This window comes from Heloderma suspectum, chromosome 2, assembly GCF_057233095.1.
Source record: "Heloderma suspectum isolate Gila_16-S chromosome 2, 16-S_ref, whole genome shotgun sequence".
Lineage (NCBI taxonomy): Eukaryota > Metazoa > Chordata > Lepidosauria > Squamata > Helodermatidae > Heloderma > Heloderma suspectum.
In genome coordinates, this window is record NC_139459.1 from 143,201,942 (window position 1) to 143,223,375 (window position 21,434).

At 47.5% G+C, this 21,434-nt stretch overlaps 1 protein-coding gene and 1 pseudogene across 2 annotated transcripts in view; one reads left to right on the top strand and one right to left on the bottom strand.

Moving 5' to 3' along the window:
• The window catches only part of LOC146352896 (protein CFDP2 pseudogene), a 1,048,348-nt pseudogene that overhangs the window by 474,920 nt on the left and 551,994 nt on the right, over positions 1–21,434 (bottom strand). The gene's annotated exons all lie outside the window — the stretch shown is intronic.
• Positions 7,842–15,521, top strand: GAPDH (glyceraldehyde-3-phosphate dehydrogenase). Its single transcript, XM_084835140.1, has 12 exons — positions 7,842–7,890; positions 8,743–8,785; positions 10,994–11,093; positions 11,952–12,058; positions 12,153–12,243; positions 12,865–12,980; positions 13,117–13,198; positions 13,742–13,893; positions 13,989–14,067; positions 14,561–14,644; positions 14,986–15,083; positions 15,304–15,521. The coding sequence occupies exons 2-12, from the start codon at positions 8,763–8,765 to the stop codon at positions 15,371–15,373; spliced, it is 1,002 nt and encodes a 333-aa protein (XP_084691266.1). The 5' UTR covers positions 7,842–7,890; positions 8,743–8,762; the 3' UTR covers positions 15,374–15,521.

Here is a 21,434-nt window from a genome sequence, read left to right on the forward strand (position 1 = left end):
GGATGTTGGCACTGTTCTTGGAAACCCCTTTGCTCTTCTGCCCTGCTGACCAAGAACAGAAAGCTGGACTTACCATAAGTTTTCTTTCTGGTCTGCAGGCAGGCATGCTATTCTCACATCTCCACTACTGCATTTAGGTTGCTGGCAACATTCACTGATGTATCTGTTGAGATCTTAGAGATTCACAAAACTCATCTGGGACTGTCCACAGTTTAATCACTTGATGCTGTGGTCCCCAAGGTGGTGAAGGTGCACATGGGAACTAGGCCAGAGAGTGTCTTGATGAAGTGTTATGGTGAAATTGGGGTGATAAGGGCTGTGGCCTATAATGGTCATTCTGATAGGGCTGGGATGGAGGAGACTCTGCATAGGTTGCTATACAGCTGCTGCATAATGCTTGTGTGTCCACATAGGAGTTTCTTTGAAGCTGACATGAGCTGGAACTGCCCCAAATGCAGTTCTTCTTGGATCCCAGTTGTGCCCTTTTATTTCTTTACTTTCCAACCTGGAGGAAAGATGGCAAGATAAATGAAGAAGATTGAATCCAAACCACTTAGCTGCCCCTTCTGGTCTCCCTGGAAGTTTTGTGGCATAGCTGTGAACAGGTCTTCCCTCTGTCAGATGTTCACCTGCAAGGATTAATTTTCTCATAATTAATGCACAGTATTGTACTTAAATTGTTAGGCTCACAGTAGTCTTCTATAAATAACTAAGCATAAACCACCTTGTTTCTCAGTGGGACTGTTAGTGTAAATGTAATTGTATTACAGTAAGTAAAAAAAGCCAGAACTATGAAAATAGCATAATTAACACTGAGGAAAATATAATCAGAAACCAGTCCATAACACTAGCAAAATATTAACAAACCATACCAAACCATTCTTCTAACGATGCTGCTGCTGCTGCTGCTCTTGAACTTGGCAGAGTTTACCCAGAGAAGTTTGCTAAAAACAAGAGGGACAAAGAATAAGTGCAACCATCATACATGCCCTGCCCTAAGGTGATGTAAACCTATTTACTTCAGTGTAAAGCTCTCTATGCACACAGGCATGCAACCTTACCTTCATATCTTGCATATTTTCATTCCAACCTTCCGGATTATATTAAAACCACTAGCAGATCCTATTTTGCAGTTCCCTTTGACTGGGCCTTCATTATTTTCTAATAAATATTGGGACTGGCCAACTATTGCCAGTAGATGGCAGCAAGACTGCCAGCATCTTAGTGCCATATGTCCATATTAGAGGGTCCTGGTTGTCTTGTCTTGTTTTCCAACCCTCTTCCTATTCAGAAGAGGCAGCAGAAATGCTTGTAGTGTCTCAAAGGTGCTAATGCCAAAGTGTTCCCTACTGCTAACACTAGGTTTAAGGGCTTCTGGCTGGGCCAAGGCCTGGCCTTGCTGGATGCTGGAACTGTGAACATTATTGCGCATAACCTCACAGCAACAGTATGCTCACCCTAGTGGTTGCCCATATGCCCCCAAACCCCTCTGACCTGTTTTTGTAGCTAAAGATGTTCCAGCTCCATTCCTTTAACATGGTGCTTACTATTCTCTTAAGCTGTGGACTTGCGTGTGTAAAAAAAAGGGGGGGAGAGCTCTCTAACCAGTTTGCCTAATTAGTGGGTACCTGCTAGGAGCCCCTTCTAATTAGCTGTGTTTGTTAGTCAGTCTGCATGTGCTCACCTCCTGGACAGCATCACATTTCATCAGTCAGTGTTGGAAGTTGAGGAGATGACACAGGCCTTGATATATTTGTTCATGTCAATACTCCTGTGGTATATTTGGGGGCTTGAAATTGGGAGGGGGAGTTCATGTTTGGGATTGTTGAGGATGGAGAAAGTGCAATAGCGTGGGCTGGCTTCTCTGCCATATGAGGATTTTGATATGCTACACTAAGGCAGTACCATTAGGCAGGGTCTTTAGGCAGCAGATTCTGGGATGCCATGAATGACGATGTATACATACAATAACATGTTTTGTATTCTTTTTACCATAGGACAAACCTTTTTAGGATTTCAGCCTCAGGTATGAAAAAGGGCTGGCTCTTGCCATTGGAAAGCACATGCTTTGCAGAGAGGCAGGGCTGGGAAAGACCCCTGCCTGAAGCTATGGAGAGCCACTGCCACTTAGTGTAGAGATGAACCAAGGGTTTGACTCTGTATAACCAACATCCTATGCTCCTAATAAATGGGTATTCATTCAGTGTACTCAAATGCTGGCAACTCCCACCACAAAGTATTACAAGGTAAGTGCTCTAGCTGCAGTAATAGTATAAACATAGCGGAACATTAGCATTCACTCTTTCTCTCTCCTTTGTCCCCTGTCCCCTGCACAGAGTCCTTGCTGGCAATTGTTTACTCATCAAACAGAATGCCTTGTTGTGCAAATGCTCCAGCAGTCTCAGATTTGTCCCCTTTACTTTACTGTTTGCCCCTCTTTACTTTATAGCAGCCCTGAATGACATGCAGCCATCAAGCCTGTGGCCTGTCAAAGCCTTAGTAAACCTCATCATTTTGCTGCCTGCCTGAGATTGTGATGGTTAAACACCTGGAAGATACGTTTGTCTCGGGGGGGTCACAAGTTATGCTGGCTTGCCACATAGTAGCCTATATCCAATGCAGGAATTATCATTCTAGTGCAGATGGTGGCAATAGGGTCTCGGTATCCTTTCATATCAAGTTAAAAACCATCCCTCTGGCCTTTTGTTAAAGGTCATAACCTCAGCCAGGGCTAAACTTAGTGCCTTGGCCCTTCAGTAGCAGTCCGTAGCAGCTGGGTGATAAGAATCAAGTTACATCCTGAGCCAAATGAACTTTCTCCAGAGTCTCTTGGTATCTAGCCTGCTACCCACCCTCCATCTACCTCTCTTCACCAGCTCCTCAGCCTTTTCTGCCCTGTTTTGCAAGGCCACACAGGCCAAGGATGGGTGGGCTGCAGCATGCACCAAGCAACTTTTGAATATTCAAGCTGCAACTGTGGCTTGTTGTGTCATCTGAACTCAGTGAGGGTGGGTTGTTGGCATGGTTAACAAACCACCCAGAACCCTAAAACAGCCCATGGTTTCTGGGTGGTTTGTTAACCACACCAACAATCCACCCTCGCCAGGTTCGGATGACACGACAAGCCCACGGTTGTGGCTTGAACTTTCAAAATGGCTGCCTGCACATGCTGCAGCCCACTGTGACTTAAATAAGCCAAGGTGGGCTGTTTGATCATGCAGATCAGCCCAGTGAGTGAAAGGCGCCTTGGGAAGAGCCTCCCCTGCAGATCTCAAGGCAAGAGAACCACAAGCTTAGCACCTGGGACTTCTCAGACATCAACACTGAAAGAATCACATTTATGATGCAATCATTATCAACTGGATTAATGTTGCTATGAGAAGCAGGATCCTTTGGTCTTGAGCTGTTATGAACGCCATAGCCATGGCTGTGCCCCAGAGTGAAAGGTCTTACTGCACATAAAAATTGTACAAACATTGAACAAGAATGACCTCTCTGTCTCTAAGGGGACACAAGTCCAAAATGTACCATTTCAGATTGTGCCAGTGCTCCTTTGCTGCTGTCAGTGTCAAATGCCCTAATCCGTACACAGTTAAGAGGACATCTGATCTAAGCTGCAGATATTTTACCCTAGTGCCCACAGGATAAGGATGCTGGGCCACCATTTTAAGATCAAATGTATAATACAGGCCAGACAGATCATATATACAGCAGGAGAGCCTAAGCTCTTTCAGCCCAAGGGCTGAATTCAGTTCCAAAGCAGCTCTCAGGGGCCACATTCCATTGGTGGGCAGGGCCAGAGACAAAAGGAGACAGGGCTGAAGGGCAAGAGGGACAAGCATGTTTTAGTTTAATGCTCTTACTGGCAGCAACTAAGCCTTAGGAGAGGCATTTCCACCATTTACAATGAGGAGAAACTGTGCAAAAACCAGGAAACCACCAACTGATCAGTGGTTGGGGGAAAAGGGGTCAGGTCAGGGGAAGGGGTGTGGCCATCTGGGGAACTCTGGAGGGATGGATTGGGACCCCGGGCAGGCCAGATTTGACCCACAGACCTGAGGTTCAACACCCCTGATGTATAAGCTTCTCAGACACATTTGGGGCTCCATCATCTGAACTCATTATTGTAGCCTACTGATAATGTCCTATGGCAAGCAGAGGCTTAGGTAAATGTCAGTTCTTCTATGTCATGTTCTCCACACCATTATTATTATGTCCACTATTTCCATATTCCGTGCCATGTTGAGGAAGGAGTATGTTAAAGCCACAGGTGCTAGGTGGCACACTGAAATAGGCCAGTGGCCCCTCCATGAACTGTGGTCTACCTTCTACTAACCCCTGACCTAAAATATGATGCATTTTCCCTACTGTGTTTGTCACACATTCTCCCTTCCCCAGATGTGGTGTGCTTTATACCTTACAGCATACTGTCACTCTGACCCACACAGCTTTGTAATCTTTGGGTGCTGATTTCCTTTTTGGTGGGAATCTGTTTAGATTTTGCACATTTCACTATGGTGGTGTATGACCACAGGCAGCTTCTGCCTCAACCGAGCTTGGTTGGTTACTTTAAGGCAGGCATTCTTTCCAGCTTTTTGCACACTGCTGCAGTAACGTATGCTGCCAATTCTGCTACTGCAACCCCACCCCTGCTCAGCCTCAAAACATGCTTGTGTCCAAGCACAGCCTGAGTTCCGATCAGAGCAGTATTTCTTGGGCTGTGGACTGCCCGTGAACTCTGAGGCAAAAGTGGTTCTGTCTTGGTACCCCACCGCCATCACTCCTGTTCTACCTAACAACAAATAGCAATGCTCCAGCTCCAGTTGGCGTACACACAGCCCAATTGTAAAGAGAAGGCGGGATTTCCGCTGTCACGTTCCTCGGGTAGAGCCCTGGGGGAGACCTCCCCCTCTCCTAGCCTTATTAGAAATGTCATTCATGTTGTGGTGGAGGGGAGGGGGAGATGTTGCCAGGCGCAATCCGAGTGCGCCTGGCCAGACAGCAATGCAGAAAAGTGCCCCCCAAAAGGCCCCAATGGGGAGGGGAGGGGTTTGTTCTTGTAGGGAAAGGAGAGTGGGAACATTTTGCAAAGTTGGTTCATTGTGTGTGGGACTTGGTTTTCTGTTCCACTGACACTGGGAGAAAAAGCAGCAACCAACCTGACTGCTCCTTATAGGAATCTATGACTACAATATTATGCGTGCTGAACTGGAAGTAAGTTCTACTGAAATCAATGGGACTTACTTCTGAATAAAGATGGATAGGATTAGGTTGCAATGAACAGATTTATTTCCAATTAAGTGTGTCTTAGGACTGATCTGAGTTGTGGCTTTCCCTCCACCAGCATCCCCGCACGTTAGGGATCCAGCCATGGCAAATTCCTGTTTTCCTGACCATCAAAGGATTGTGATGCTGGCACATGAACCTGGGGGTAGGAGAGCATGAATCCAAGCCAGAGACCAGGCTGGCTTGAGCCCCCCGCACCTCGTTTCTCAGAAATGGGCTGCTTGGGAAATGAGATCCGAAAGCCCTTGCTCACTGCTGGGCTTAGACAGAGTGTTCCTGCTGCTGGAGGTTGCTTACAGATACAAATGAAACACAAAATGCTAAAGATGAAGGATACATTTAGCTACGCTAACTTTTCGGAGGATGCAATCCTTATTGCAGTTACATGAAACTTAGTTACGCGAGACTTCCAAATAAACATACATAGGATGTATGAGCTTTAAGAATTCTTCTACAGAAAATAGATCAGTAATATTATTAACACTGTTATCAATATATCCCCTCTTAAACTGGTGTCTCTATATATGTCAGAGATGGGTGCAGGAAGGGACATGCAATAAAAATGAAGTAAAAATAAACGGCAATTTCTCCACCCCATAGCAAATTACGCCTGTGGTTGCTTGGGAAACAATTCTTCGGGGGGGGGGGAGACTGGAGGGAAGTATATTCCTCCTGCCCTGTTCCAGTTGTCCATGTTGGAGGGCTGGGCTTGGCCTTTCTCCCCTTTGCCTTTCTCCCCTTTACCGTATTAACTGTGATATAAGCATTTCCTAATAAGGATGGGTGGGAGAAGGAGAAGAAGGGCGAATCTGGGCATGCCCAGGGGGCGTTGTGGATTCTCCTGCTAATCTCAGTACAGGTAGATTATCTCTATACAATTATGAGTGACTTCCTAGAAGGTGAAGGTATCTCAGGGCTAGTTTACGAAAGGCATATTCATCACTTGATGTCTTCCACATCCAGTGATGAGCGGAGTGTATGGATGAGAAATCACAAATCCAATACACAGTCAGAGCTTTCATATCCATCTGCCACGCTGCTCCGTGCTTTTCAATGGAGTCTGTTCATACAACTAGCTGCTGGCCATCAAGTGCACAGTATTCAAGTGCATAGAGCAACCAAGCTGATGTGTATGAACCAAATCTCAAGAGTCTCCCCTTCTCCCTTAGGGAGGCCGTTGGTCACCCTTTTGCCACTCACCCACCCACTCCATTCCTGGTCCTCCCCGCTGTGTCTCCTGCATCAGCTCTTCCCATGTGCTTCCTGAACATCCCTGGCTGGGGCTCATCAAGGGGAATTGGGGGGGGGGCTTCCTTCCAACATCTCTCTTCACGGCAACCCAGAATCTGCAGCCTTTGGAGTAGGCCCCTTGCTTTTGGTGCATCCAGTGGCACTTTCCTCTGTTCAGTGACTACTAGCAGCCCCCCCCCCCCCGAGAAAAGTTCTCTTGGAGTTGCTCAGCTCTTGCTCTGGGAAGGCTGGTTGGCTAGAACTATCACAGACATACACAATATAGTAAGGGTGCAACATAAAAAAAAGTTTTTAAAAAATTGGGAACTTGGGAGTGGTGGGTTTTATTTTAGGAACCGTTTTGGAGGAAAGGACCATTGCTACCACATTCTGTGTCAATAGCTGTGGAGTTCTGCAGCTCTTTCAAAGTAGGGATAGCCTGAGGAACTTCATTGCATCCAAACTGGGGCCAGGGGATGGTGTTAGTCTGAGATAGAGATAGACTGTGGAGGTCCCATTTCACGATTATGGCTAATAATGGCATGAAATTGTTTTGCTGAATCAGAGCAATGCCTTCCCACTGCCCAGCATTCTGTCTCCATCAGAGGCCAGCTAGACGTCTCTGGAAGTCTACAAACAGGATTCAAAGGCGAGGAGGCCCATTCCTTGCTTCTCCCAGGCTTTTCTAGGAGCTGTTCACTCCCCAAGCATGGAAATTCCATTAAAAGCTCTCATGGCAAGGGTGGGAGCCCAAATTCCGCTTCAAAATACTTCACCCCCATGCAAAATGCATGGATGTTTTTTCCCAAGTAGAGGGGTAGAAGGAGGACACGCTCCAAATGTGTTTAGCGGGGAAGGGGAGGGATGTCACCAGGGACGTCCAGCTTCCTAGTGTTTGTTGTCTACCTCTGGTGGAAAGTCCCAAATCTATTCTCCTGGGTGGCGGCTGAGCCCACCCTGTTCTCCCTCAATTTAGCTAGGCCAAGTAACGGGCACAATCTGCTGCCACAGCAAGAACTGCAACTCCACCTTGGAGACCTCTGTGCTATCGAGGCATCCATTCGGTTTTGCGGGCTGTCCCAAGACGTCCGGGCGAGGGTGCCAATGGGGAGCTTCGGCGGGGCGGAACAAAAGCACTTCTCAACTAAACGGGGCAGGAAGCGGGGGGGCGGCGGCCGGGGAGGCGGCGGGGCTGGCGACATCAGGGCTGCACGTAGCCTCCTCTCAGGCGCCCTCGGGCTCTGATTTGGTGCTTGCGCTCAGGGCCGGGCCCCGTAATTACCATACCGGGATGTATAAAGGGCAGAGCAGCGGCGCTGTTCCTTCTCACCTCCTCACTGCACTGCGCAGCGGAGTCAGGTCAGGGACCCCTTGGTAAGAAATGGTCTCAATGGGAGCGGGGGGAGCAGGCGGCGGCGGCGGCCTTCTTTCCGAGGGCCGACGGCGCTTTACGAGGTCGGGGGGGCTCCACGGAGTTCCCAGGCAGAGCGAAGGAGTCGCTGCCGCTGCCGGACCCGTGCCTGCTGCAGGAAGCGGGCTTTGGCGAGGCTGCTGGTGGAGTGGGCATAGGCGCGGAGAGGGCGCTCGCAGCCCCGCGGGCGCTTAATTGGGAGTCGGCCCCGCCGAATTCGGCGGGACTGATTTCCAGGTAAGCGGGCACCGGATCGGGCTGACCGGGAAGAGTGGGGGCAGGGGTCTGGGAGGCAGGGAGCTCTCCTCCGAGGGCCCTCCTGCCTGGCCAGCCCGATACTTGGGCTCGTGTGGATGGGCCGAAGGGTGACGAAGTTTCCAAAGTAACAAAGGGGCCGGTTTGCGCCAGGGAGCAGATCCGCTTGAAAGCCGGCCGCGAAGCCTTTTTTCCTCTTGCGGGCGGAAGGAGACGTAGGCCGGCAGCTTTTCCGTACAATAATACCAGGCGCGCGCGCGCTCCCCCGCCGCGCGAAACTTCGCTCTTTCGGCCGTCCGCTCTGCTCTTTCGGGCGTGGGGCGGCTTTTCTCTAACGTGAGGGGAGCGCGGAGGACTTGCCGAACGGGGACGGGGGGGAGGAAATCCTGTTAGCCTAGAGGGGTGTGTGAATCGGGACTTGTTGTCGCTCAGGGCCTCGTGGGGAGACCTCGGGGGTGTAGAGAGGGCTGGAGGGGCGCCTTGCTCAAAGTTCTTGGGAGAGTTTATCAGCCCTGGCTTCCCGGCCTCCCGGCCTCCTCTCTCTCTCTGTCCCTCTCTAGGAGCACTTTCCAGAGACAAGATGGTGAAGGTTGGAATTAACGGGTGAGTTTGGAGGGTCGGACGTGCAGCGAGCCTGCCTGAGCATGGCAGGCGGGGGGAGGGGCCTGCCTGCCTGAGCATGGCAGGCGGGGGGAGGGGCCTGGAAGGGGGAGCCCTGGCTGCTGGGAGGAGGAGGGGGCTGCCCTGCCTCTGTCCCTTGGTACTACTTGGGGAACTTTCCAGCCAGTGGGAGCTCTTGGCATCCGGATGCCTGTTGCAGTCTGACTTCTAGCTTGTTGTAGCTCTTTGCGGGGCGGGGGGGGGGGGATGCAGCAGGAGATAAAACCTAGCTTGGCATTCCTGCCTCTTGCAAGGACATCTGAAGGTCACCCTGGCTCATCTGCCTCTTCCAGCAGCTGTTTCTCTCAAACAAGATTGGCTTGTGTTCTTGTGGACACAGCTGCCCTCTCAAACAGAGGGCTCCTAGTAGATATTTTGGCCCCTTCTGATCTCTACATGGTGGCCAAGTGGGAGAAAGCGCATGGGGGACGCTGGTGGCCAGCATGTACCCAGGCTTGAGAGGAGGAGGAGTGGTAGTGACTCACTTCCCTGAGCTTTGCTTGCTGAGTCACTCTCGGCAGGAAGTAGCAGAGGGTGCATGGAGCTCTGTGGTCCTCTCCACCCTGCTTCTGTTTCCACCTTTTGCATCTCCTGCCTCCTCCCTGTGCCCCCCAAAAATCAAAGCCATTCTTAGATGTCACTGGTAGGATTGTGGGTCTGAAGGGCCCACAAAGAATGTGACCTTCTGCTTATGCTGCTAGGCGGCTGAAAACTGTAACCAGATAACTGCATCCCTGTGTCTGAGAGAGAGAGTGAGAACCATCTCTAAAGTTAGTGCCTGACCTTTTTGAGGCAGGATAGGGGTGTAAAGGAGGAAAGAGTTGCAAGCAGTATTTCCTAGAAAGGGGGCAAATGGGCAGTCTGCTCCACATGATACTTCAGAGAGAGGAAAGGAGGGACCCTGTCTTAAGTAATACCCTTCTCAGCTCAAGGGTTGCTAAAGAAATAATAGGAAGTGGCTTCCTGTAAGAATTCTTGTAGGGAACCCATAGTTAAGTGGCAGAAAAGGAACTTTGCATGCAGAAAGTTTGGGGCTCAGTCCCTGGTATCTCCAGTGTCTTGGGTTGCAGGGCTCAGGGATGGTGAGGAGCTGCTGAACATTAGAGTGATGGGTGCCACAAGGCAGCTTCATGTAATCATAAAACTTTTCATTGTGCAGAGTGCTTTAACTCTTATCAGACTTAACCTCACAGCAGTCCTGAAAAGGTGGAATCTGCAGAAGACTGACTTTTCAAGCCCCTGAACTTGCTTAAATTGATGTTTGTGGCTTGAGTGGGAAAGTTCAAGCCTCTCCAGCCCACATCTTGCCCCCTTATAATGTGTTGTTACTAGTTCCAACCATTTTCGTGGGGAGGAAGAGTTTAAAAGAAGAGTGACTGGAAAAGCCATTGTGGGGGTGGGGAGGTTCTGTCTCATGCAAAGATGCTCTTTGTCTTGAGCACAAAGCCTTCATCATGTGACCCAAAAAGGATTGTCGGGGCCTCCAGGCCTGTCCTGTTGTGGGGAGGAGTGAGGAGGTTTTTGTGGCTGGAGTTGCCTATCCCTCCCTGTTTTCCCCAATACACTCTGACCCCAACCACGGGGAAGAAACTGAGGGGCCTTCCTGAACTCTCACCTGCCAGTACTCATACTTTGTCAGAAAGATGGTTGTGTATCAGAGCTAGCCCTAGTATGAGGCAAGATAAGGCTGCTGCCTTGGGCATAAGATTTTGGCTTCTGTTAAGGGTGGCAGAATAGAAGTAGGACAGATGTAACACATGGGACACAATCCATGAGAAGGGGTTTGGCCACAAGCCCCATTTGAAATTATCTGGAGATACACATTTCAGTGAAGTTTGTACTGTGTATTTCTATAGTTTGTGCCCACTGCTAACTTAAATACCAGAAAGAAAAACAGCTAGAGATCTTGGTGCCTGAGGCAGACAGTGGCTAGAATAAAACTGCTTTGCCCAGACTGCGGTCAGACTCCATGGTCTATGCCCTTCTCCATCCTCGGTTTTGTCATCGGATTACAAGTTGCATTGTGACATACCTGATCTCTGCTTCCCACCATGCATTTGGTACTTGATACTTTTGTAGATCAGTGAACAGCTATAAAGAGGTAACTAATCCATCCTAGAGATAATGACACTGTTATCCTTATTTCTCTAGATTTGGCCGTATTGGCCGTCTGGTCACCAGAGCTGTAATCCTCTCGTCAAAGGTTGAGATTGTGGCTATCAATGACCCCTTCATTGAGCTGAACTACATGGTGAGAACTCAGAATTGTCCCTTGTGAGAACTGAATCTCCCTACGACTTACAGCAAAATCAGAATACCTTGCAAACTTTCTTATATCACTAGTCATCCTCCAATATTTTCCAGAAAGTTGGTAGTGCTTTCTGTAAATAAGACATGTCTGCAAACAGAGTTGGGTATGGCAGGGCAAATGCCCCTTGAAACTTTAGAATAAAGGGCCCCTAGTGATGACAGCAGAGACTGAGCCAAACAGCGCATAACCAAACTAGTCATGCAATCCCTGTGTAAATGAGATGGTGTTGGAAAACAATCTCCAAAGATAAAAAATATGCTCTGCAAGAGTCTCACCACAAGAGTCCACATGACAGAGACCCAGTTATATGCAATTGGTATTTATATTGTAGTAATAAAAAATATTAAACACTCGTACAAAATCCCAATAACATAAATCACCCAACTGGTAAAAAGGCCACTTTAACTATATTCAATTGCATATAATTGGGTCTCTGCTTTTCACACAACAAATAAAACCTTCCAGCTGTGACTTTCAAAAGACAGTTAATATTCTTTTGCCACCAACGTTTCTCCATGCACACATGGCCAGGATTGTGTAGAGAAAATGCTGTGTGAAAAGGTACATGGACACACTTTAGTGGTTTCTGTGATCACAGCTGTGCTTTCCCAACCGCAACAGCCCTGAAGTGTCTGTACTTTCATTTCACACAGTACCTTCTTCAAGCAGTTGTATATGGGAGTAGCTTGGATAGAAGGGAAAAAACAGTTTTGGGAGGGAGTGGAAGCAGGAGTGTGAGGGATTAAAGGGGAATCTGACTGCAAAGAATGGAACTAACATTGAGTGTCTCAACTTCAGGTCTACATGTTTAAATATGACTCCACTCATGGCCGTTTCCATGGTGATGTCAAAGCTGAGAATGGGAAGCTCATAATTAATGGGCATGCCATCACAATCTTCCAAGAGTGAGTAATGCCCTCTCCACTCTAACTTTCCTTGCTGGGCAGAGGGTGGTTTTATCAGAAACTTGCAAATTCTAAATGGCTTCTTTTTTGCCAGGCGTGACCCTGCCAACATTAAGTGGGGTGATGCTGGTGCACAGTATGTTGTGGAATCCACTGGTGTCTTCACCACCACAGAGAAGGCCAGCGTAAGTAGATGGTATGGATGGGGGGAGTGGGCTGGGATTGCCTGCTGTGGAGGAGAGAGGACAGATGTAGAATGACAAGAGGGAACATGCAATCCACTGCTTGCATATACTACCTGGGTTAATAGAAAAGTTAAAAGGAACAAAGATCAACTGTTGAGAATTCAGTATGATACAACCCAGTGAAGGCATGTGAGCCTAATGATTCAAGGAACTGTAGCCACTAAATTCCTACAGTTGTACTAAGGGATACTTGGTTCATATGTTTCAAGTAAATATCTCTCAGGGGCCCACTCTATATATTACTGCAGTGGTGTAGGAGTTTTTCTGCTGATTTTCCATTCAGTCTTTCCCCTCATTGGGCAATTATCAGGTCTGAAGACCCCCCCGGTTTTGCCTCATCCATGTAGCTGCTGGCTTCCAAATGTTACCATGACAATATGGGACAAATCCACAGAATTGTGGCTCCCACATTGCTGTGGTAACATTTGAATGGACCCTTAAGTGGCAAGATTCTTGTTCACTGACCAGTCTTTGTCCTGTTGTCTTTGTGTCCTTAATTAACCCATCCTACCTAAACCTTGATGAGTGTTAAAAGAAGTTCTGTTCTCTTTTCCTTTCCAGGCTCACTTGAAGGGTGGTGCTAAGCATGTTATAATTTCTGCCCCATCAGTTGATGCTCCCATGTTTGTGATGGGTGTCAATCAACAGAAATATGACAACTCTATGAAAATCGTCAGGTGAATATGCAAGTGAAACTGGTAATTACAAGTGGAGCAGAGTGCTGTTCTGCCCTGCCAGAGTGGAGCCGGGGAGTCTTCTAGAAGGGGTGGAGAGAGTGGAATCATCCATTTAGCTGCTCTCATTTCCTTCTAGCAATGCTTCTTGCACCACCAACTGTCTGGCTCCCTTGGCCAAGGTCATCCATGATAACTATGGCATTGTGGAAGGCCTTATGGTAAGTGAACTGTATGTTCCTAACTGTTCAGGCTTCTTGTTTGCCAGCACCCTCTGCACCTCCTGTCAAGACACCAGTGTAATACTAGCATTGGAGACAGGAGGCTTCTGGCCCCCTTGCGGATATTACAAGCTCCTCAGATTATTAGTGTCTAGTCCTCTTACTTGTGGAGGAATAAGGAAAAGCATGCATGCAATATTCTGTCCTATTACTAAGAAGTAATAGACCTAAAAAACTTTCAACATATTAAACCACCCAGATCTATATTCTGGCTCTCCTGCAATGATTCCTTCACCCTTTAAGCCCCCTCAGCACAACAATTTCTGGGTACAGACAACATCAAGAACTAGGGCTAGGTGGGGCTACCATTTTTGCCACACTCGCACTGTTCAGAGCTTGGCCGCAATGGTGAGAGGCAAATTAGGAGGAGAGGTGGCTGAGATGAAAGGGTGCACCATTCTCCTGATACTACTTCTACACAGTTGTTGACACAGGAATATCTCTTGTGCTTGGGGTGAAATGGTCTGTCCTGTTCTACTCCAGACTACAGTCCATGCCATCACAGCCACACAAAAGACTGTGGATGGTCCCTCTGGGAAGCTGTGGAGAGATGGCAGAGGAGCTGCTCAAAACATCATCCCAGCATCAACAGGTGCAGCTAAGGCTGTTGGCAAGGTCATCCCTGAGCTGAATGGGTAAGTCCTCCCATCTCCCAGTGGCATGGGATCCAAGGGGTCACTAAAATAAGGAAGATGTGCCTCCTAACCTGAATCTTCTCTGACACCCACAGGAAACTCACAGGAATGGCTTTCCGTGTCCCAACTCCAAATGTTTCTGTTGTGGATTTAACATGCCGCTTGGAGAAACCAGTGAGTATCTTGGATCCTGGAGTACCTCTTCCTCTGAGTCTCTTGTTGCATAGAATACCTTATAGCTCAGAGGAGTACTTGCCAGTGCAGAATTCCCCTACACAATAGTGGGTTGCAGGTTTGCATACCCACCACCATGCAACCTCTGCATTGTGAGATATTATATGTGTATATCTGTATGACTGATTCTCATGATCCTTCCACCTCAGTCTTAAGCAAGACTGCAGGAATTGTATGTTTGTTCAGTGCTGATCTCATCTCACCATTATATCTTATAGTGGTGAGAGTAAATTGACTCTTAAGCCCTTTCAGTAGAGCTAACTTGGGAAATGGAGTAGGAGAGCAGTATCCATTGGCTGGTGTTATTGCACCAAGCTGCTACTCTGGCCTGTGACTTGAGTCAAAAGTGACTTTAACATAACCTGCTAGGCACACATACTAGTTGGAATCTGGGAGTTTTGAGTATCTCAACACTTGTCTCTCTTCCTCACAGGCCAAATACGATGACATTAAGAAGGCTGTGAAGGCAGCTGCTGATGGCCCCATGAAGGGTATCCTGGGATACACAGAGGAGCAGGTGAACTGAATATTTGACATGCATACGCATGACCATATGAACAAAGTACTACCAAGTGCACTGAGACATTTTTTGCACAATTTCTGCTGTCTTGGTGACACTTCTAAAGATACTGGCAGAGTTATGGGTAAGGCTGAATGTAGCCGTATGGTAACACTTTCCTCTGCCCTCTCTGCCTCATATGTGACTGACCACATGCAGTGAAACTCTTGGCCATGGTATGATATGACAAGTCATCCCAGTCTCACTTGGATAGAGGTGTGGGGGTATTCAAGACTCATGTTTCCCTCCTTGATGCTCATCCTCCACATGCATTGTAAGTCTCTCTGCTTCTCCTAAAGGTTGTTTCCAGTGATTTCAATGGTGATACTCGCTCTTCCATCTTTGATGCTGCTGCTGGTATTGCTCTCAACGAACACTTTGTCAAGCTGATCTCCTGGTAAGAGATGAGGCTGGATGATTTGTCTAGAGAGCTAGAGAACTGGGGAAATTCCTACTGCTTGAATAATTCTGGTCATCCAATGGCTTGCAGGATTTGAGGAGGTGACATAGTGCTTGATACGTATGCGGTGATAGTTGCCTTCCTGCTCTCTTCCCTACCCACACTATCTTCTGATGGAGAAGAGGGAGATCCCACATTTTCCTGCTTTCTTTTCCAGGTATGACAATGAGGTTGGATACAGCAACCGTGTGGTAGACTTGATGGTTCACATGGCATCGAAGGAGTAAAGACAGAAACCATTTTTCTTACAACTCGGCTCTGTATCTTGCAGTTAGAGGCGCTCTGTTCCATCAGCCTCTGAGGAAGTGGAGAGGCTGGAAGAAACTTAATGTTTCAGTAACACCTCCCCTCTCAATAAAGTCATCACTGTTTCAAGTATTTGCTCTTGCTTGTTCCTTTGGGAAAGGGAGGGCTTGAGGATGAAGGCCAGCTTCCCAAAAAGGTCTGGCTAAAGTGTTACAGCCCCCCGTGCGTGCGCGCACACACACACACACACACACACACACCCCTACCTGCTGTAAGATGAAGTTTTCCATATGAGTATGCCCCTAGGGCATGCTCATGACTTGGCGGCTACATTGTTCCGTGGCTTCTTGCTGCAGCACTTGCTGCAGTTGCATGAAATTCTATGTGAAAGACTAGCTGGGATGATAATTGCTGCAGTGGACATGCTGCACTCCTTGGGCAGCTGATAGAAGTAGGTTCCTCTCAATTTTGCAATGGCTCCCTGCATTTCTGCCAGCCTGAGGAGAGTGTTTTAGTGGTGTTGATGGAGGGGGTTGCTAAGGGGGAATGGGTCTGACCGGTCCAGAGTGTTCAGAATGCCACTAACTGCGGCATTTAAGTCTAAGGTTATAGTTCATACTAAAAGGCTCCAGAAACCATCTTGGTCACTTATTAGCTGAGGGAATGAAGCTGGATGGGCCACTACTTCTCAGGAGCAGCTCATTTAACACAGTAAGGGAGCAATCCTATGGCTGCTAGTCAGTGGCTAGCGGCCATAAGATATGTTGGTTCCTGGAGAACTCAGAACCATAGAACAGTGGGGTTGGAAGGGGCCTATGAGACCATCAAGTCCAACCCCCTGCTCAATGCAGGAATCCAAGTCAGAGCATCCCTGACAGACGGCTGTCCAGCCTCTTGAATGCCTCCAGTGTGGGAGAGCCCACCGCCTCCCTAGGTAATTGGTGACTGACCTTCCTCCCCTTCCATGCTGCCTCGCAAGCAGTGCAAAACAGCCCTGTGCTCCGTGCTTGGAAGAGGAGTGTTGTTCAGTCGTGTCTGACTCCTGGTGACCCCATGGACCATAGCATGCCAGGCCTTCCTGTCCTCCACTCTCTCCTGGAGCGCGCTCAAGTTCATATTGCATCGGTGATACTATCTAGCCATCTCATCCTCTGCCATCCCCTTCTGTTGCCTTCATCAGGGTCTTTTCCAGGGAGTTTTCACATTAGGTGGCTAAAATATTTGAGCTTCAGCTTCAGTATCTGCCCTTCCAATGAGCACTCAAGGTTGATTTCCTTTAGGATTGACTGATTGGACCTCCTTGCAGTCCAGGGGACTCGTAAGAGTCTTCTCCAGCACCACAGTTCGAAAGCATCAATTCTTCGGCGCTCAGACTTCCTTATAGTCCAGCTCTCACAGCCATACGTTGCTACTGGGAAAACCATAGCTTTGATTAGATGGGCCTTTGTCAGCAAGGTGATGTCTCTGCTTCTTACTATGCTGTCTAGGTTTGCCATAGCTTTCCTCCGAAAGAGCAAGCGTCTTTTAATTTCATGGCTTACAGGCACTGTCTGCGGTGATCTTGGAGCCCAACAAGAGGCTCTTTAGATCCTCTTCGCTTTCTGCCATTAAGGTGGTGGTATCTGCGTATCTGAGGTTGCTGATAATTCTCCCGGCAATCTTAATTCCGACCTGTGATTCATCCAACCCGGCATTTCTCATGAAAGATGAGTGTGGAGCATCCCAAATGTGGCGGGCCGGGCGGGGTGGTGGTGGTGGTGGTGGTGGAGGAAATGCCGGTACGACACATAGGCTGTCTAGCTGCAAATGCAGGGTGGCTGAAGTGCGGAGGGGATGATCCCCTCTGCTTCTCCTGCCCTGCATTGGATAGGCAGTCACCTCTCCCCATAGGATTGCGCCCTAAATGAAATGAGTAGAGAGAAACTAGAGTCCGTGCAACAAAGATCTTCAAAAGCAGTTCTTGGTCCCAGCTTCATTAGGGAAGTAGCATGGGCCTGTTGAAAAAGAACAAAGTCATGTCATGGGAGAGGGCAGGGAGAGATGCAACAGCGGGATAGCAGCTCTGGCTGGAACACTACTACTGTAAAGCAGGCATAATGCATTCTACCAAGCAGTCACTGGAAAACCCAATTACATTTCCACAAAGATGTGGACTATTAAATCACTTGAGAGCAAACTTAACTTGTATTATTAGGCCTTTAACTTGTGCGGTAAAAGGGGTTATATTTACTTCCTTGCCTTCATGTATGTGGAGATGAGCTGTAGCCCCATTAGCACTGCGACAGAAATACATACTACAACCTCTACAGGTTGCTGTTTGTACAGGAGTACAAAATTGTAAACTACAAACTGTATAACAAAACACCGCACTTTAACTGTTAATATGATGCAGGTGGATATCATGTGATGTGCAGATTTTGCTACAGGAGATGAATAGTCACATTTTGTGAGTTACATTATAAAACATAGCCATGCCTTTAGCCCAAGCAGCAGCTGTGCTGAATATCTAGTTCATGCTGAGCACTCCAGCCCTTTGTTCTCCCAACTGATGACAGCTGTGGAATGTGTCTCCACCCCTTCTCTGAACAGACTGTGCTCTCCTTGCCCTAGCCTAAGCCCCCAGAGCACAAGACTGTTGAGTCCCCAGCCCCTCCCCATGGCCTTAACTGGATTAAATTAAGGATAGGTGGGATACTGCTCATGCATTTACTTTCTAGGATGCATCTCCTAACATAAACGGGAACAAACAGCTAGAGTTTGGTAAAGTGTGAGTGGCAACTTACCTATACTTTTTATGCAAAGGCCTGGGTACCCTGACTGGGCTATACCTCCCTGAGGTGTGTCCACATCTTTTTAAGAATACATCCCTATTCAGATGTACAGGTGCTATAGTTATACCACTAACAGTTGCAGAAGCAGACACAGTTCTAGTAGAATATGGTTGTGCAAGGGAACGCCCTGCTGGAGTTTCCCCATTTTAGTTAATGGGAAGCAGTTTCCATGTGCATTTTTGGTCTTGGGCACTAAACCACATGGGGCTAGCTGCGATGGGCAAGGCTACTGTGGGGATGCTGAGCTCCCTAACATAGCAAAAAAAAACTTTTTGATGGGGGATGACCTATGACAATTTCTTGCTGGACAGTGTAAAAGCACTACTAGAAATGTATGGATAAAGATTTCTTGACAGCCTTTCTCTTCCTCCCCTCTCCCCACCCCCTTGACTGTCACTGCTGGGGTACTTAATGCACTAGTGTTAAGGTTTTTTATTTTAAAGCAGCCAGTAAATTTGTGTGACATAGCCATAGCTAGAGTCGCAGCATGAAACAGCTCTCTGCGGCGGAGCATGGTAAAATACAGCTGTGAGGAATACTGCCACAGGGGCTACTAGAATCCTCCCAGGTTGTGAGGGAGATTTTCATTATTTTAAAGATTGCTATATAAAAAAATCCCCTTCATGGATCACTGCCTTGTTGTGGCGAAGGGGCTTGCGTAACTCAGTGAAGCCATAAGCTATGCCGTGCAGGGCCACCCAAGACGGACAGGTCATGGCAGAGAGTTCTGACAAAATGTGGTCCACTGGAGAAGGAAATGGCAACCCACTCCAGTATTCTTGCCAAGAAAACCCCATGGAACGTATCACAAGGCTAAAAGAGATGATGCCGGAAGATGAGCCCCTCAGGTCGGAAGGTGTCCAATATGCTACTGGGGAAGAGCAGAGGGTATTTCCAAGTAGTGCCAGAAAGAGTGAAGCGGCTGGGCCAAACCCGAAAGGACACTCAGCTGTGGATGTGTCTGGTGGTGAAAAGAAAATCCGATGCTGTAAAGAACAATATTGTTTAGGAACCTGGAATGTCAGATCAATGAATCAAGGTAAGCTGGAGGTGGTCAAACATGAGATGGCAAGATTGAACATCGACATCTTGGGAATCAGCGAACTAAAATGGACAGGCATGGGCGAATTTAATTCTGGTGACCATCATATCTACTATTGTGGGCAAGAATCCCTTAGAAGAAATGGAGTAGCACTCATAGTCAACAAAAGGGTGGGAAAAGCAGTACTGGGGTACAATCTTAAAAATGATAGAATGATCTCAGTACGAATCCAAGGCAAACCATTCAACATCACAGTAATTCAAGTCTATGCCCCAACCACTGAGGCCGAAGAAGCTGAGGTTGATCGGTTCTATGAAGACCTACAACACCTTCTAGAACTAACACCAACAAAAGATGTCCTCTTCATCATAGGGGATTGGAATGCTAAAGTAGGAAGTCAAGAAATCACCGGGATAACAGGCAGGCATGGCCTTGGTGTACAAAATGAAGCAGGACAAAAGCTAATAGAGTTTTGCCAAGAGAACATGCTGATCATAGCAAACACTCTTTTCCAACAGCACAAGAGGCGACTCTACACATGGACGTCAACAGATGGTCAATATCGAAATCAGATTGATTATGTCCTTTGCAGCCAAAGATGGAGAAGCTCCATACAGTCAGTCAAAACAAGACCTGGAGCTGACTGTGGCTCAGATCATGAGCTGCTTCTTGCAAAATTTCGGCTTAAATTGAAGAACGTCAGGAAAACCACTAAACTGTTCAGGTATGACCTAAATCATATCCCTGATGAATATACAGTGGAGGTGAGGAATAGATTTCAGGGATTAGACCTGATAGACAGAGTGCCTGAGGAACTATGGACGGAGGTCCGTAACATTGTTCAGGAGGCAGCAACTCAATCCATCCCAAAGAAAAAGAAATGCAAGAAAGCAAAGTGGCTGTCTGATGAGGCTTTACAAGTAGCTGAGGAAAGAAGGGAAGCGAAAAGCAAGGGAGAAAGGGGAAGATATACCCAACTGAATGCAGAGTTCCAGAGAATAGCAAGGAGAGACAAGAAGGCCTTCTTAAGTGAACATTGCAAAGAAATCGAGGAAAACAACAGAATGGGAAAGACTAGAGATCTCTTCAAGAAAATCGGAGATCTCAAGGGAACGTTTTGTGCAAAGATGGGCATGATAAAGGACAAAGAAGGCAGGGACCTAACAGAAGCAGATGAGATTAAGAAGAGGTGGCAAGAATACACAGAAGAACTATACAGGAAAGATCTGAATGTCCCTGATAGCCATGATAGTGCGGTCACTGAACTTGAGCCGGACATCCTAGAGAGTGAAGTCAAGTGGGCCTTAGGAAGCATTAGTAACAATAAAGCTAGCGGAGATGACAGTATTCCAGCCGAGCTATTTAAAATCCTAAAAGATGATGCTGTTAAAGTGCTGCATTCAATATGCCAACAAATCTGGAACACTCAACAGTGGCCACAAGACTGGAAAAGGTCAGTTTACATTCCAATTCCAAAGAAGGGCAACGCCAAAGAGTGTTCAAACTACCGCACCATTGCGCTCATTTCACATGCCAGCAAGGTGATGCTCAAAATCCTACAAGCTAGGCTTCAGCAGTATGCGAACCGAGAACTACCGGAAGTACAAGCTGGGTTTCGAAGAGGCAGAGGAACTAGAGATCAAATCGCCAACATTCGCTGCATCATGGAGAAAGCAAGAGAATTCCAGAAAAACGTCTATTTCTGCTTCATTGACTACGCTAAAGCCTTTGATTGTGTGGATCACAACAAACTGTGGCAAATTCTTAAAGTGATGGGAGTACCAGACCACCCTACCTGTCTCCTGAGAAACCTGTACGAGGGTCAAGAAGCAACAGTAAGAACCAGACATGGAACAACCGAGTGGTTCAAAATTGGGAAAGGAGTACGACAAGGCTGCATATTGTCACCCTGCTTATTTAACTTATATGCAGAGTACATCATGAGAAATGCCGGGTTGGATGAATCAGAGGTCGGAATTAAGATTGCTGGGAGAATTATCAACAACCTCCGATATGCAGACGATACCACCCTAATGGCAGAAAGCGAAGAGGATCTCAAGAGCCTCTTGTTGAGGGTGAAAGAGGAGAGTGCAAAAGCTGGTTTGAAACTCAACATTAAAAAAACTAAGATCATGGCATCTGGCCCCATCACTTCCTGGCATATAGAAG